At 39.3% G+C, this 17,698-nt stretch overlaps 2 protein-coding genes across 10 annotated transcripts in view; one reads left to right on the top strand and one right to left on the bottom strand.

Moving 5' to 3' along the window:
- The window catches only part of LOC113118600 (E3 ubiquitin-protein ligase TRIP12), a 91,363-nt gene that overhangs the window by 45,157 nt on the left and 28,508 nt on the right, over window positions 1–17,698 (bottom strand). For 3 of the 9 annotated variants that reach the window (XM_026287900.1, XM_026287903.1, XM_026287902.1), the window contains exons 1-5: window positions 11,436–11,545; window positions 7,881–7,910; window positions 2,314–2,460; window positions 1,210–1,335; window positions 194–1,095 (exon numbers count right to left, since the gene is read on the bottom strand). In XM_026287900.1, coding sequence (XP_026143685.1) covers window positions 194–1,095; window positions 1,210–1,335; window positions 2,314–2,411 — 1,126 coding nt within the window. In that variant the 5' untranslated portion in view covers window positions 2,412–2,460; window positions 7,881–7,910; window positions 11,436–11,545. Of the gene's footprint in view, window positions 1–193; window positions 1,096–1,209; window positions 1,336–2,313; window positions 2,461–7,880; window positions 7,911–10,642; window positions 10,794–11,435; window positions 11,546–17,698 lie in introns of those variants that run through there. The other 6 variants (XM_026287904.1, XM_026287905.1, XM_026287898.1 and 3 more) reach the window with 5 other exon arrangements.
- On the top strand, window positions 11,696–13,162 carry fbxo36a (F-box protein 36a). The gene is made up of 4 exons (XM_026287910.1): window positions 11,696–12,052; window positions 12,300–12,408; window positions 12,511–12,683; window positions 12,939–13,162. Exons 1-4 carry the CDS (start codon window positions 11,933–11,935, stop codon window positions 13,128–13,130), a joined length of 594 nt encoding a protein of 197 aa, XP_026143695.1. The 5' UTR covers window positions 11,696–11,932; the 3' UTR covers window positions 13,131–13,162.

The following is a 17,698-nucleotide window of genomic DNA, read 5'->3' as shown; positions in this document are numbered from 1 at the left end:
GAAAGTAACATCTACAGGGAATATTGTAATCCTAAAATTCACGTCGTACTTGCAAACTCTGTGCATGCATTATGGTTAATGCATGCTCGAGTAGTCGTCTGTTCCCGATAGTGCCAACTAGTGGTTGAAGTAGTCGATCACTCGACTAGTCTATGCAAGCACAAAAAAATACAAAAGCAGTTTGAGCACTCACTTGCTAGTTTGGCCTGCAGTCCGGAGGGCCCAGGTTTGGAGGAGGTCTCAGCCTTGGCCGATCCCGGCAGGGACAGTTTGGGCTTTGGCAGGTTGACTTTGGAGTTGAAGCGGGATGTCCAGTCAAACTTGGAGGAGCCAGCAGCCTTGCTCTGCTCTTTATCTCGGCTGCTCCTTCGGGGAGAAGGGGAGGATGCAGAGCGTGACCGTCGTGCTTTGCTCTGGTCCTTGCCCTGTTTTAGCCGGGCACCCTGAGGGGCACAGCTGTTGATGCCTGTGGCGGCCGAGGAGGAAGAGGAAGAGGAGGATGAGGAAGAGGCAGAGGACGAGGAGGAGTCAGTTACGGTGCTACACCCAGCTTTGGCTGAGGCGGCCGATTTAGACGCCAGCTTGGTGGGTTTGGCTGCCCGGCTGGCCTCGCTGCGGGGTGGCAGGGGGCCTGCCGCGCTGCTCGAGCTGGGGAGGGAGGAAGAAGAGGAGGATGACAACAAAGAGGCGTCTGCCTTCTTGCGCTTTTGAGAGGGGGTGCTTGAGGCCCCACTGGGGCCAGGGTAGGACGTACTCTTCTTGTTCAGGGCCCTGGAGGGAGCCGGCTCGGCTGCTAACCGTCTCTTTTTGGACTTGGTGCTGACAGAAGCTGGAGCCTTCCTCGGCTCTGTAACTTCAGGTGAGGTTGTGGGGGCTGATGGCCCACTGGATAAACTCTCCAAAAGGTGGCTGGACACTGATTTGGGCCGTTTGGCCGGGCTGGGCGAAAAGGTGATGTTGGGCTCTGAAGCGGAGCTGCGTTTGAGAGCACGTGTGCTGCTGCCCTCCCGTCTCCCCTGCTGGCCAGAAGACCCTGCTGCTTCCAACTCTGGATCTGGAATCGAGTGTGAACCCACAGATAGAGAGAGGCTGTTCCTGTAAAACCAAACAGAAAGGGGAAAGACTTGAGTACACTAGACAGAGCAGTCATCACATGGTGAACTTGCATCACAAAAGACCCACACGCATTACAGGATGAAAAAAGGATACCTTCGAGAGGCGTGGCCACGGGCGGAGCTGACAGCAGAGCTGGGTGGGGCTTTGGAAGCCTTAGAATTAGATCTTCTATTTTCAGGTGGGGAATTTGCTTTTTGGTTAACTTGCTCTGGCTGCAACCTGTAGAGGTTGAGAATTAAATAGCAGAGAGCAGTGTGGGATTGGCAGTAAATGAGGAACACCTCAAATTAAATTTCAGGGGCTGACTACTCCTTTAGTCTGATGGCAACACACCGTCAACCGAACAGCAAAGACTAACAACAATCGTTACGAGTTTCTATCTGGACATTTCTCACAAGTTGAGAGCATCACCCTGAGTTGCCCAGCTAAACTATTAGCCATTTGGCTGTGTCGCTGGAGGACATAAAGAACTTGTTTGAAAGAGTAGAGACAAAAGTATCTCCATAAGTGTCAAACGTCTTTGCATCAGGCCTCAAAGAGAGACACACTGTCAGTCTTCCTTATTCAGCAAAGATGCCATGCTACTACTGAATCTATAGCACAAGTTATCTAATTACACTAACGTTCAATAGTTTGGGGTCAGCAGTTAGTTTTTTTGGAAATAATTTAATACTTTAATAAAACAAGGACATATTGAATCGATCAAAAGTTACCGTATTTATAATGTAATGAAGATTTCCATATAAAACAAATTCTGTTTGAGAATCCCGAATGGTTTTTTTTTTTTAAATCAAGGTTTCCAAAAAAATGTTGAGACAACTTTGTCAACATGATTGATAATAAAGGTTTCATTAATCAAAACAGTTAAGGAACCATTAAAGATGTTTTGTTTATGTTGCAGTGGTCAACATGGCTGTTGCTTGGGTTGATAAAGAAACCTTACCTCACGATTTAAGGCAGAAAATAAAAAAAAACAATCAGTCGGATATTATTTTTTACAGAAAGTAAAAGTATCCAGCATTACGGAGATTAAAAGTGATACTGGAAAGGTCATGTGATGTCAAAATTGTAACTGTTGCACAAATAGAATTCTGCAGGTACACCTGTTCTAGATGCAGATAGGTAGATAAATGTACACATACAAAGCCTAAGCCAAGGACGTATTCAGCACTTTGGTGCAAAGTTTGGCATACTCACCTTCCTGCAAGTGTATGGTCTATTGGCTGGGCCGCGGCTGTGTTCCTCTGTGAACGGCGCAGTGACCCCCCTGGATTGGAATTAGGCCGGTTGGACATTGGCACCTCTCTCCTGAAGGGACATACCCTTTCTAGACACTACCATTCACTGGTAACAAAGTATAAAGAGAAAGAAAAGGAAGGTTAGTTGAGATGTTGTGTAAATGTTCTCAATGGTCTTGCGAACAAATTTTGGACAAAAGCGGTTATACTTGTATCCAGCAGTCAGATATATCCTATAAAAGGACTATATATACTGAACTACATGCTGACTGGTGAACAAAGCGATCTTAGTCTCACTGTATAACCACACAACCAAATGATCAATCCATCTCCATTTTGTCTGGTTCAAACAACCATGACCAAATGCACCTCCGGTTCCATTTATGCAAAGCCAATAGGAGCTTAATATCAGCTTTCGAATCACAGACATGTACCGCAGCACATCCATGGCTCCACCACTCGTAACAGATCAATAACCTTACCCACATCTCATATTAACATACACCACAGCACTACTGCAAAAATGCTCAATGAAGACACCAGGAAAATGATGAAGATAGAGAGAAGAGAGAATCGATAGGACATCTGAAGAGACACTGAAGGAGAAAAGGACAAATGCTCAGAAAAACCAAACACTATTATAAATTGTATCTACACTGACCAAACAAAATGTTTGTTTGATGCCCTGCTCCTTAGTAATGCTGGCATCAAGCTTAAGGCGATTTTGGAGATGAAAGCATGCTGGCCTGCATCACAACATGCAATGAGAAAAGACTCATCCTAAACACAGACAGAGAATAGCTGGAGGGGGCCTTTGTGTCCTCCTCAGTTCAGTGGTAATGAACAGCACTAACCATCAATCACTACGACGCCGCAGAGACACACAATCCCACCACACCTTTATCCTGCGAGTATACGAGATGGTGTCCTACCGTCCTACGGCACCATTATTTAAATGGGGGTACATGATTATGAGAGATAATCTAAATAAAAAACCATGACAAACAGCAGCAGTGAAATAAAGATAAAGGGATGATAAAGGATAAAGACTCAAGGCTTGATCTGCTCATGAAGTAGCACTTGACTTATAAAGACAAACGACAAACATAAATTCATCCATGAATATTTTTTGAAACATTTTGATACTCATGCGTGTAAAAATAACTTGTGTGACTAGACAGTATGTGATGCATTCCAATCAAAACGATGCACTTGAAGTGACACTTATCAATGTTTTTTTGTCCAACTTTGTCATAAACACCAGCTATTGCAGAATGTGCAGTCATGAAGAAAGTCAGAAATGTTTAATACTGTATCTTCTTATAACAACTCATTACACATTTCCTCTAAAAGTACTGGTGGCCACTTTTCTTTCCCTTACCACATTCATTATGTGGAGGGTAAACACTCTTGGACTCGAGCAGTTCATGATCCAAAGTTTTTAGTTGCTCGCCTGATGTAAAATGCTGCTCCACATAATCTCTGCATGTCACTTATGTACTTTTGGGAAAGAAATACATTGCCAAGATGTGTGTACATCTGCAGAATTTCCAGCTTTGAGGACAGATTTGAAACAAGAAGAGTTTATAAACGTGTGGTCAGCTTAACTCAAAAATCCCCTTGCATGTTTCTGCTAAAATAAAGGCTTGAGAGCTTAAAACTTGACAGTGAAGAATTTATGAAATAATTATAAGTAATTTAACCTGCAGTGTAAAATATACATATAGAATAATAATATATTTCTGATTAAAATAGTAATTTTATTACTCTTATTGGTGCTGTTATATTGAAATTGAGTTCCTAAAAACAACAGTGTGACTGATGAGGACTAAGACACGATCACAAATAAAATGAGATTTGAGCCAACTTTAAAGTCCAATTATTAACTTTTTAAAGCAATTATTTCTGTGGGAAGCAGTGTATGGCCTCTTTGTCTGGACGTCCAAGCAGCAGCAACATATGTTGAAATACAATGTTTTCAGGTAAAAAAAGTTAAAGGTATTTCGAATCACAATAGGAATGAAAGTATTTAATACTTGTTTGGCCAAGCCATGCGGTCCTATACTGCAAAAAAATAAAATAAAAAATGCATGCATGCAGATGTGTTTTTTCTAAGGGGTTCAGTTTTTTTCTAAACGTTTTATTTACTACTACAAGCACTCAATAAGATACTCGTGCACAATTACAGCATCAGTGGAGTCAATTATTAGGCATTACAGCCATCGAAACCATCTAAATAACCTATAGCAACATCCTGAAAGCATGCAAGAACACAACCAATCATATTCATCCCAATGACTAAATAATGCTGCAAATGAAAACCATGAACCAAAAATTGACAAAATCAGCCTCCACCTCAGTGTAAGGTGGTTATATTAACTTAAAGTTGTTAAAAAAAACTGCAGCCCCCAAATATTTAATATGATGAAATGTGTTCAACTGAGTATATGTACAATCTACCAAATGCTTGAATACCATGAAAAATTAACTCATAAAACCCTGAAAAAGCAACCAACTTTTTGTTCAGTTTTCAAGACAAAACAAACTAACAATTGAACAAACTGACAGAATGCTGCTAAAGGTGTTCACATGCAGAGTGAAATGTGTTTTTAACCTTTTCCCGATAAAAGAACGAAATTTACATATTGTCGCTTTATTAGGGCATTATCAGTATAAAACGCTACTCTCAGAAAAACTGCTAAGAAACAGTTAGTCAAAACTCAATTAGAATTATTTAAACAATAAACACTTATGGACAGGAGTGTAGAATTATTTGTATTTTTTTGAATGTTGTGTGTTCTATCCACCGGAAACAACTGAGCTTTGAGCAAAATCTGTGGGTGTTGTTTCTGACAAGTGCTGCTTTGCCATCTATACAGAACCGGATATTTTTGTGACTAGCATTCAAATGGAATTAAATGATCATTTTGAGCAAATACTCACCTAGAATGGGAACTGTTGGGAGGAAAGTGAGAAGACACAGAGGATTCCCACAGTACAATATCACATTAATAGTAAAGAGCTGCTGCTAAGCCTCATACCACAGACATAAGCTGAAATGGAAAACACATTCAGGAGCAGGTAGGATAGGAAAGTGGGAGGTGATGAGTAAATCAGATTCACAGGAATCTAGAAACACTGCTTTGTCCTCCTGTTTCATGTGACCAGCATTTCCTGAAAATTTTGCACCAGTTGCTAAACACCTTTGCTGGTCCTCTAAATGACGCAATAGGTGGGTGTGCCCTGGGGCTCCACCTTCTATGACAAAGAAATATTTTCAGGTTAATTTGTCCACTCAGTCCATCAAGGTCAGATGGAAAAAAAACACACATACGCACGCACACAGGAAGACACGGAGGAGCTTTTGCAAACATTCCCATCTCTGTGATCCATACAGCTATGTCTCACCCAAAGCTCTTGATCAATTACTAGCAAATAAATTCTCACGTCCTCTGAACATTCTATCTGGTTAAATTTCCTGTTTCGTTTAAGGTCAAATGGGTTTCATGTTTACTTTAACAAAATTACAGTCTGACTTATGAGAGGTTCATAATGAGACTGCAGAACTTCATATTAACTGATGTGGTACAAAATATAAATCTACCATGGATCGTGTGTCTAGTGTCAAAAAAGGACAGGGATTTATGGACTCTTAACCTAGATACATGTTTTCTTAGGCCAAACATGTCACTTTAAATATGGATGCTCCTGCTGCTAAACACAGATCCTCTCAGGACAGCACGCTCAAACTCTATGGTCAACTTGATTCATGGCTTGACAACAAATGATATTGCTCAAATGATCCTCTGGCAACTGGAAATGACTAGTACAGTAAAACTAAATAAAAACTAATTTCAACACCCACAGTGGATTCACATTATAAGTCTACAGGAGAGTTGTAAGATGATGGATTCATGAAAATGTAAGCTAACAGGATTAAATAGGTGGGGTTTTTTTTTTCATAAGTGTTGAGTAGAACATACATTTTATACACGCATACAAATATGCTCACACAAGAAAGGAACCATACAGGAAATGTTATGGTCATTGAAATTTTTTAAATGTAACATTTTCAAGGTGCAAGTTAGGCATGGATAAGAGAACAAATCCAGAATGATTAACAGCTAAAATATTATAAATCTTAATCCTATGCATGCAAATTCCCAGAAATCACGCATGCTTGTCCTTTCTTGAAATACCTGCAAACTTAATCTATACTCATTTATCTATAATCTATAGTCATTTATAAAGATCTACAATGAAAAGATCCTGTTGCCTTATTTTAGGAATGAAGAGAAAAACGACCCTGATCCCACCCTTAAACTGTCAAATGACTTGCTCAAGGTATCACATAACCACTGCAATGCATCCAAGCTTTGACAACCAATAGGCTCAGACACTCAATGTAACTTTGCCAGAAACCAAACTGTTATTACACAATCATGTTAAAGAACAGAACAGCCCACAGGTTAAAAAAAAACGATCACTAACAAATAAAGGAATTGTTAACACAGTTCATGGGATTCACGATTCCCTTTTTTGGCTTCCTGTACCATTTTATAAATCTATTTTTGCTTGATTTTCAAATGCGGTACATCTAATGTTAGTTCCACTATTAAAAAAGAGGGGAAAACCGTCTGAGCAGGCTACAGTTATTCAATTACACTATGTTAATCTAAATATTCAGTCATCTTAAAATTGTTCCTACAATTGGCACTACCACCGACTCCATGCTGGGAGGAGAAACAAATGGCTTTAATCACTTTCCCCCGTCATAACTGACACAGGATCAGCTCAACAGCCCAAATCAAATCATCAAGTAAACTAAAACTGGTCCTGAGGCCTGCTGAGAGACCGAACACAAAAGCAAGAGCAATCCTTTCATACAGGAGAAACGGTGCTGTCATTCAAAGAGTCCAAAACCAAGAAATACTTTGACTCTTCAAACAGACCTTTTCTATTTATCCATCAGGAACGGATTGGATCATGAAAATTGGTCTCTTTGACAGGCGATTAGAGGGTTTGAAAAGGAACTCTGTTCCAGAGGTGGAGCAACTCATCATATTCTGATGTGCCCTGATGAATCGGTTTCCTTACACAAAAGCAGGAAATGTATTAAGGTAACTGAGCCAATTTTGATTTCATGTTGACTTCACTAGAAATTCCTCCTTTGCCAATTATCAAAAATGCAACAATCTTTAATAAAAGCTTGCTGTCTAGATTATGTTGCTTTTTTAAGTCAGCTGGAAGACCATTAACTACCACTTCATCTTCACACTGAACTGCTTAAGTTTTTCCACATACACCAAATTTAAGGACTAGACTCCTAAAACACTAAAAACACAGAATCTGAATAATGTGCAAAACGGCTTCACCAGCACAAGTCATATATTCTGAGTGTCAAGAAACTTGACTGCTAAAACGAGATTGTCAATTTCCTGTTTAACCCCCATCTCCACCACACCTGTCCCTCACCCGACCCATCTTGTCAGCATGAAGGTAACGGCAAGCGCTAAGCAAACTTACCAGCCGTGTGCAAATGCCCCAACCAGCAGCCTACGGCGACAAGAAGAGGGACAATAATGGGGGAAGGAAGGAGGGGGGAAAGGGTGAAAAAAAAAAAAAGATTTTAGTCAAATGTTTTATTCCATTAAATGATGACAGTGTAAAATCAGAGATGAATTAAATTACAACTGCAGACTAAGCTGGCAGCCATTTTGTCCAGTAACAGTCAAAATCGATGCCATGTGTCATTCACTGACAATATACAAGACATTTTACAAAGACAAAGAACTCATCTTAAAGATAATCAGAAATACTGAATAGACTTGATGCTTTATAATCTCTAGATGACTTTAAAGATTATCAAAAGGGTCTCAAACCACATTCAGTGACACTGACAAGAATGGAAAACAGTTTTTACCAAACAAACTTAGCTTAAAGCATTACTAATTTTGCCTTTTTTTATGTGAATACATGCACTATTCAGTTTTTGTAAATCCCACATATTACATTTGCTAATTTTCTATCAGGAGATAAGAGATTTTTTCTTCTTTTTTGCCATTTTCATTCAAGACTATGACAATGCCATTATAAAGCGAGTATTTATATCCATATCACTAACGTTTTACGAGTGAACATATGCAATACATACACACTGATGAACTGAACGTCCGAAACAAGAGAGTGAAGTATAAAAATTAGGGATGGGCAAATCCATCCTGAAGTAGCGATATATCGATACTGGTGCAAGTATCAAAAGTGTCGCTACTCAAATAAAAAAATATCGATACTAAGGTGTTTTTATTTGCCATTGATTTTGTTTATTAAACAAAAAATAATGCCTACAATATGCCTTAAATGGGACAAATAACCTATGTTAGCAAATAATTGCGTGGAAGGTATTCTCCTGCTCATCTGAACACATGCAAATGTTGCAAGGCAGAATCAATCAATTACAGAGAGCGTTCACTCACTTCTGACAGTGCATTTAAATAGAGCTACGCTTCCCAAGAGTAGCCTATAATAAGAGAGCATTTATGTTTTTGGAAAAGGCAGCCCAGAACAATGCAGAAAAACATAGGCTATACGCTGGAGTTATTTCACAGTAAACCTATTGAAACTGTACCCTAGTTTGTGCAGTAATTTATTTACATTTTAAAGTTAAAAGTTCATATTGCTCATGTTCTATTCTGTATTGTTACCATAAATAATACTCACTCCTAATAAAAAGGCTGCATTTTATGCATGCAACAGCCTGTTACTGGCAGTCCCTTATGACAATGAACCATGGTAAAGTGAACATAGTTTAACTATAGTATTTGTAGATTTCCTTGGTTACCACTACAGTAAACATTTTAACCATGTGTAAACAAAAATAAATTGTAATTAAGGTGTATTGAATGTTAAAATGCATTTCAAATATAAAGTTAAGTAGCTTTTATTACCCATTGTACCCATAATAATTAAATTTCATAATCTAAAAGTTCAGTTTAGAAGTATTGTATTAATATTAACGATACTGGCCATTAAAAGTATCCGTATCGTATCAAAAACAAAATCTGTGGTATCACCCAGCCCTAATAAAAATAATGTCTAGGTCGTCAGCTCGCAAGATTCTGAAAGACAGCAGTCAACAAACCAAATACAGTTTAAAAGTGAGGATAGGAGGAATACTGGTGTTACACGAGACGACAGGCCTTCCTCCTCACAACAACGACACCACCATTAAACACTACTTCAGCAAGACAAACGACGTCCATGACATTCAAACTACTAGACGTCAAATATGTGATTCAAAACCCAAACATTTATAGCACTTGAACAAGAAAAGCGTTCATTTCGACCATAACGTCAAACAATCGACGAACTGACCCCAAACATGTCAGAAATACACTGAGCACACTGCTGAGACTACTTCCCTGAAGACAGGGTGAACTTGCATCGATGATTTCGAATTGAATTCCATCAAATGACTATAAAGACAAAACAAACCCATCATTAGACGCGATCAAGCGCGTTTTTAGGCTGGTGTGTGTGTGTTTGGACTGTTGACATGAAAATACGACATGATTCTGAAGGCCGTTCTCAGAACAGGCCTGAGTCGATCCTTTTGTTTATTTTGGCCAGTCCGTGAAACAAACTCCTATCAACCGAAACCCACTTACTGTCCGTAAACGACCAAACAACAAGAAAATCACTTAACAAAAACATGTACGCGTTTAGTTCGTTACAAATACACTTAATACGACAAGATAAGTGGATTTTCGCACTCCGAGGCCTTACACACCGGTCTCGCGTTTAGTGGCCCCCGCACATTCAAATCATCTTTGGACCTCATATAAAAACGCGTAAACATTCAAAATTACGCTGATGTGAGGCACTACAGAAAACAACACACGATGGAGAGTGAATTAAAGTGAAGTTCACCGAGGCCAAGGAATAATCATGATCAGCTAATGCTAGCCATCACGCTAGCCATGCTAAGTTAAATAAAACACTCAAAACCTCACTGTATCGAGTTACTCGTACATTAACAACGGTTTCAAGACTGACATTTAAGCCTGGCGTTAGTTTCAAGTGCTGAATGAGAAAAATCGTCCAGTTTTGTTTTGAGCTGTCTGTGGTGCTAACACTGTTAGCACGGCTAACCGATGCTAATTTGCTGAAGGGACGGAGCGTGACAAGCGATTATCAACAAATAACCGGTCTTAATTACAACAACAAAGACAAAACACAGTATAACGTGAACAATCATCACAATAGTACTAAAAAGATAAATATTGTACCGTTGTTGTCAGTATTTGGCCTACATATGGTGAAGCTAAAGAGCGAAGCCGGTCTCGTGTCGACGTGTATGAGGCGAAATCAGCTCAAAGTGACTGAAGACGTAAACAAACCACACTAATCAACATTTCAACCGAACACGACTGGAGACCACAGGAAAACATCACTTGTGATGGATGCAGTCTTCCTCCATTTCAACCAGACGTTTCGTGACATAACCGATACATAAAGAATGTGAAATAAACAGACACTTGTATTCAGTTTTCATTTAGTTACCTTTTACTTAGTTAGCCGTTATAATAATAATATTATTATTATTATTAATGTCTTAAAATTCTCTAAAATGGCCCATCTCTTAAAAAAAATAATCAGAAAACCAGTCATCATTTACATTACACTATTGAGATGCGGTGCCTCATTTTTATGGTTATGTCCTGTAACGTATATTTTTTTTTCAAAGGGGATGTAAACGAGTCTCGATTCCCTCTCGATACCTCACAAAGGATGTTAAAAAGGGTTCGAGTGGTTTAGTTACTGCATCTACCATTACATCAATGCCCAAAAGTGTCCTCTTTAAATATATCAAATTAAACAATAAACAGGGGGACAGGAACAGAGCTCGAGGGATGACAACTGGAAACCATTTTTTCTTTCGTCTGGCTTTTCTCACTCATGTTACACGGCTGATTCACACGAAGGCTGCGATGCGCAAATGTACGACGGTTCCCGGACAGTGAAGTTATAACGTTTTATATGTATATATGTGTGTGTGTGTGTGTGTGTTTTTGTAATTACCTGTTTGTCCCAGTGTTGTAGTAGCTGTTAGACTCAGTGCAGCAGCAGCTTTACCTTCATCAGCTGAGCGACCTGCGAACTGCCGCATCACTTCCGCTCCCACAGCTCTCCGTGCTTCCGCCACGCACTACTTCCCTCACTGTAGAACAACGATTTACGACAACAACCGGCGCGGTAATTCCTCACTAACCGCTGTCCCGACGGTAATAACGGCCCTTTGAAGTAACTGCGAACGGGTCGTTTCATCATTAACCCCCGCGCTTTATTAATGCATCACTTTAGTGCATCAGCTACGTATGTCAGGATTTCATAATATCAATCCGCCAGGTCGTGACCCCCCCACTACCACCATCTTTAAAAAAAAATCTTTCACCACATAATTTTAGGTAAACGTTTTCATTATTATTTTAGACTGTTAGTCGTACGTGTTCCGGACAAAACTTGTGCATAAAATCAATCCGCGTAGGAAAATCTATCCTTTTAATGTGTCTGTTGTCATGGTAACCACTAAGCGTCAAAATATGGCGTCTCTGCTGAGTGAGACGCTGTTTGAAACCGCTGGACAAGGCCCTCCTCCCTCTAAAGACTTCTACCAGTTTATTATCACACAAAACGAGGTATTTAGAAGTACCTGAAATTACAATTACAATAAGGGACAAAGATTTAAATGTAATGGTCAATTTTTATATTACCTGCATTGCAAAAAACAGTTGCCTCTCATATCTGATCAGCAAAATGGATGTGATGTCAAATATTTTGTCATCAGTCATAATTACATAACATAAATTTTAAAAAATAATTCCCCCAAAAGTGGTTATAGCTGGACTTTTTGTGAGTCATATTAGGCAAAATGTTTCCTAACAGGTGATATGGAGGTGGTGGAAGATTTCCGTTCGGTCTGAGTTCAGAGGAGCCCCACCTGGAGAGATCAAACACCTCCACTGTGACTTTCTGAATGATGCACAGCTGCAGGGTAAAGATCCAGCATTTGTTATTCTTCAGCTAACTGGTATAATCCGAGTCGTACTCTTCAATGTCCTCGTTATATATATGTGAATGTGATTCATGATTTTAGAGCAGCTAGCTGCAGTGTTTGGCACCAGGATCCTGGACTACAGTTTGGCTCTGTGTCGAGGGCATGTTGACTATCTGGAACGTTTACCTGACAAGCTGCTCCTTAAAATCCTTTCCTACATGCCCTTGCAGGACACTGGCCGCCTCAGCCAAACCTCAAGCAGGTTTAGGAAGGTGAGACCAAGTCCCTGTCCCTTTCTCCTCTGCTTTTTGAGCTAAACGAAGGTGTCAGTCAGATCATGTTCTGTTAATGTAGTGATTTACTAGAAGAGGCCACTGCAAAGGAAAACATCACTAATGCTCATAAATTAACCTTTAATAAGTATTAGATTAGAGTAGGTTGTAACTTGTTCTGTATTATCTATGCTACAGAAATGATAAAGTATGCGATGTATTTCTATTAATCTGTTAATGTGCATGTGTGCCCAGCTGTGTAACTCGGAGGAGATCTGGAGGCAGGCTGTGAGGGATCACTGTGATATGATAACTGAAGACATGGAGATGCTTGCCAATGTCATGGGATGGAAGAACATCTTCTTTAAGTTTTACTATAATAAAGAACATGACGGCACGGCCTGTCCTGCAGAGGAAGAAGATAAAGCCAATACTGAATCGCCATGAGCTAATAAAACAACTCTTAGTCAACAAAAAAGACAATCATATGATCTTAAAGTGTTAATTAATTAATCTAACATTTTTTTTTTTCAGGTATTGATAAAAAAAGGTTTTAAATTGTCTTGTTTTTTAAGCTCAGCTGTACTATGCCCGCCAAAGTATTAAATACTCAAGTATTAATTTTATATTTTTAATATATGTAATCTATAATTATTCATGTATTAGGTGTAGTCACTATTTCTGTCACCCGACACCGCTATGTTTTAATCGCACGTCTGTCATCTAGTGGTGACTGTTTGCTTTTTTTCATTAACTGCTACGTGGAAAGTGACCAGCAGATGGCGCGAGTTAATAAAGTGAGTGAATGTGCAAAACCAGTGAAACGGGCTTCACTTTACAGATGGTTAAAATAAAGCGCACAGTAAATTATAAATCACTCAGTAATATGAGCTTTGCTTTTTAAGTGTAAGTGGTTTTGAAATGAGTCAGACTTTTTAAGACGACCTATTTAAGGAAAAATGCCTTGTTTAGTTTAAAAACATACAAGATACAAAGGAAGTCCATTGGACTCACATTAGGGATGTCAAACTCAGTTCCTGGAGGCCTGCAGCCCTGTTCCATTAACCCATTGTTGTCACTCCATAAGGTATAAACCATCGCAATCTGGGTCTGTATTGACAAAACATTTTATCTTACCACTAAGAGTTCTCCTAAATAACAGTAAAAGTTTTTAGCCAAGAGTTTTTTTCTTAAAACCTATTCACAAAGTTGCCGAGACAAACTTTTACTAAGGAATATACAGAGATCTTAAGCTAAGAGTAAGGGCGGAGTTGACCTCGTTGTAATGGATGATGTCAGCACGCTTACTAACTATGCACACAGTGATTGGCTGATCAGAGATTTATTCATAGAAATATTCCAGAGCACAATATTATGTCACCATATTCAAATAAAGGTTTTAAAATAAAAAATGTTAATTGCCACATTCAAATAGAGATTTTAAAATGCAGGCTAAGTGTCACTAATTAAACAAGTACGCTATATACCGAGCTCATTGTCAGCCTCTTATATGTATGATTCTCGAAAACAATTAGTCAGTGTGCATTAGGGCTGTCTGATCGACTAGAAGTTGTAATTTTAAACATTAGTCAACTATTAGTCGCACTTTTATTAATAAACCATATAAATCATAATAATGAGCCTCTAATAGTGCTCAAGTGCATGCAAAAAAAGGTTTGCCAAAACTTGTTAGGGAAAAAGAGCAAGTACACTGCATTAACATTTTAATTTATTGTAACGTTGTAATTTATTGTTACATTAGTGCTTTCTGTTCTCGGTTTAAGAGATGAAACCTGCGACACTGACTCATCTTCACATCATCTGTATGCATGTTTCATTCGGATTACATAATCTGAGAATATTTGTTTTCTGTTTGAATTGGTTCACTTAAAAGTTTCACTCTCTATGGATATATTTTTCATGTCTGTAATAAGGCAAGCATACACTGAGTTTCAAAGTGACACACTCAAGTTCACAGAGTAAAAGACGACAGAAAGCTCATCATGTTTGCTTCCATTATTGTACAAAAGCTATTCTGAGTGCACACGAATAGGCCTAAACGTAGAGTCTTTACAGATCCAAAAGATGCATTACTCATAGGCCTATCTGCATGACTAAAACATATATAAATAATAAATAACAAGTCATATGCATATAAACAGCCTTTTAATTAGTAGAATAATCTTGGCAGATAGTGAGACATGCAAACATAAAAGAAAACCAAACTGGACACGAGAACCGCTTTATATTAAGGATATAATCAAACATTTGGAGTTGGGATAACCTCCAAAACAAACCAATAAGAAAAAAAAATTTTTCCATAAATGTTTATATTCCGAGGTATAAATGCAACAGCCATTTTAGGATATTTCAGATTTGATCTTAGTGACTATATTTATATCTGATATAATAGGACATTTACAAAATTTGTCTAATTGAAAAAAAAAGGTTTTTAATTTACTGAAAAATTATTAAAATAACTACTATTTATAAGCTTTTTTTTGTTTGTTTTCTTCTGGGGCCTGAAAACTGGCTGGCACCTTGGCTGGTTTACAACGGTCATTGATAAATAAATATGACATTAAAACCATTAGTAGGTGTCAGCAAGTCACTGTTTTAATCATTGATTTATTGAATCATTCAAATCAAACGCTTCCTTCAAAACGGCTGATTCAACTGGAAGCAAAACAAGGCTACATTAGAGTTCACTTCTAGACATGCACTGGCAAACTTCCCTAAACACTTCCCCTCCACCATTTTGAAGTGTGTTCCAGTTGGGTTTGAAAAGCGAAGCTACAGGCTTTTTGTTCATCCCCCTGGTGGCTGGCTGTGGTACAGGTCATAAACCCTGCCCTCTCCATGTAAACAAATGGGAATTGAGTCAAAATAAAAATAAATAAATTACACTTTCAATACTAGATGAGGTGAAGGTGTCACTTTTTAAAGCATATTGTACAACACTTTATACTGCTCATCTGTGGTTCAACTATAGAACATCTAGTGTACAGAAGCTGCAGGTAGCTTATAATGAAGCAATGAGAATTTTACTAAAAAGACCTAGATGGCATAGTGCAAGTGAAATGTTTGAGAGTGGTAGAATAATCACTTTTAGAGCACTGTTACGAAATCTCATGTATAGATTTATCTGCCGGCTAAATGATTCGAAAAATGAGATTATTGTGGGTCTATCAAATATAAGGGTTAGTACTACACGGTATCAGTCAAAGCTGTGGAGACATTGGTATTGTTGCATTTTGTAACTTTTTATTGTGTGTGGTATTTTTATTTGGACCTTGAGTTTGTAATAAAAGATTGATTGAATACAATTTTCCAATTTTATGGCAGCAGCCATACTGAGATGCTTTGACTTCCCTTTTCTATAGTGGAAAGAAGCGTTGTCCATCTTTTTTACAGTTCTATGGTTCCACTTCGTCAAGTGGACGAGGGAAGTTTACATGGACATACCCTGGACCCCTTGATTTTGACCAAGGGAGCGAGTCACACTAAGGCCGCTTTACAGACCTCAATGCAACATGACTATGACATCATCGCAGATCGCGTTTAATTTATCCTTACCCCAAAAAACTCCTAAATTCTATTTTATATATTTTTTGTATATGCTGCACCAAAACTAATTCGTAAGGGGGAAAATGTAAACAAACTAACTCCATAGCAGATTCTAAGTAATCAAGGGCTTAGGAAGTTCCAATTCAGCCCATTGCAAGGGTACATCTGAGTAGACAAGACAAAGGGAAGCTTGCAAGTGAAGGGCATAAAAAAAGTGAACTGGAACGCAGCCGAAGTAACCTGAACCCATTAAACCACTGGCTCTCGATTAATTCAAAAACAGATTAATTCAAGGAACAAAACGCTGTGTGTTGCTATGCACCGTTGAAAGTGAAAGTCGTGACATTTTCCAAGTATGGTAACCCATACTCGGAATTGGTGCTCTGCATTTAACCCATCCAAGTGCACACACACAGCAGTGAGAAGTGAACACACTGTGAACACACACCCGGAGCAGTGGGCAGCTATAGATCCAGTGCCTGTGGAGCAACTGGGGGTTCAGTGCCTTGCTCAAGGGCACTTCAGCCATGGATATTGAGGGTGGAAGAGAGCGCTGTTCACTCGCTCCCTCCCACCTACAACTCCTGCCAGCACTGTAACTCAAACCTGCGACCTTTTGGTAACTAGTCCAAGTCTCTAACCATTAGGCCACAGCTGCCACATTTGTATAAAATGAATAGCACATTGTTCTTGTGCACATGTGGTGATATTCAGAAAAGGACATTGCGTGATCAGAGAATACAGAAACAAAATTTAATGGGTGTTTAAAGGCATTCTAACTGCATTGGCTTCATCGCGCAGTGAATGCTTTTTGACACCCAAGTTTTTGCAAACCATGTTTTTGTTTGCAAAGTTGATAATGTGGGTTCTTTTATCATCTCTTAGGGTGTACTCACACTAGGCACGGTTGCCATGAACCGGGCCCGAGTACGATTGTCCCCCCTCCCCACTCCCCCTCTGGCCTGCACTCACATATAGGGTTTCAGCATTCGTGCCGGAGCACGCTTACGTCATTATGGTGCGACGGTTTCGGGATAAACAGGAAGAGCGGTACACAATGGAGTCCATCGCTCTGTTTTCTTTGTGGATAATTTTGTGTCGTTTGGTCCACGGTGGTCCACAGCCCTCTCACAGCCTGTTGTTAAACAGATGTGTCGCCTTAGTGGCGCGAAAATTTTCACGTAATCGTCGTGCTGCTCGTATGAGGATGTTTGCAAGGTACCAGCTGAAGTGCAGCAAGCTTTGCAGTTTTGAGTTTTTATGCGTTTTGTCCAGCTGTTCTTGTATGCTCTCATCTGCCCAAATTTCCAACAAGCATTGCACGTCTGCCGTAGACCAAAGCAACCCTTTCCCCGCCATGTTGGTTTTGGAGCGTCACAAAACCGTGACGTAACGCATCCTTTTCCGTGCTCCGGCACGGTTAGCGCTCACACTGCTAATCGAGCCGC

The sequence above is a fragment of the Carassius auratus genome, chromosome 18 (genome assembly GCF_003368295.1).
Source record: "Carassius auratus strain Wakin chromosome 18, ASM336829v1, whole genome shotgun sequence".
Classification (NCBI taxonomy): Eukaryota; Metazoa; Chordata; class Actinopteri; order Cypriniformes; family Cyprinidae; genus Carassius; species Carassius auratus.
This window is presented reverse-complemented; position numbering and strand designations above follow the sequence as displayed.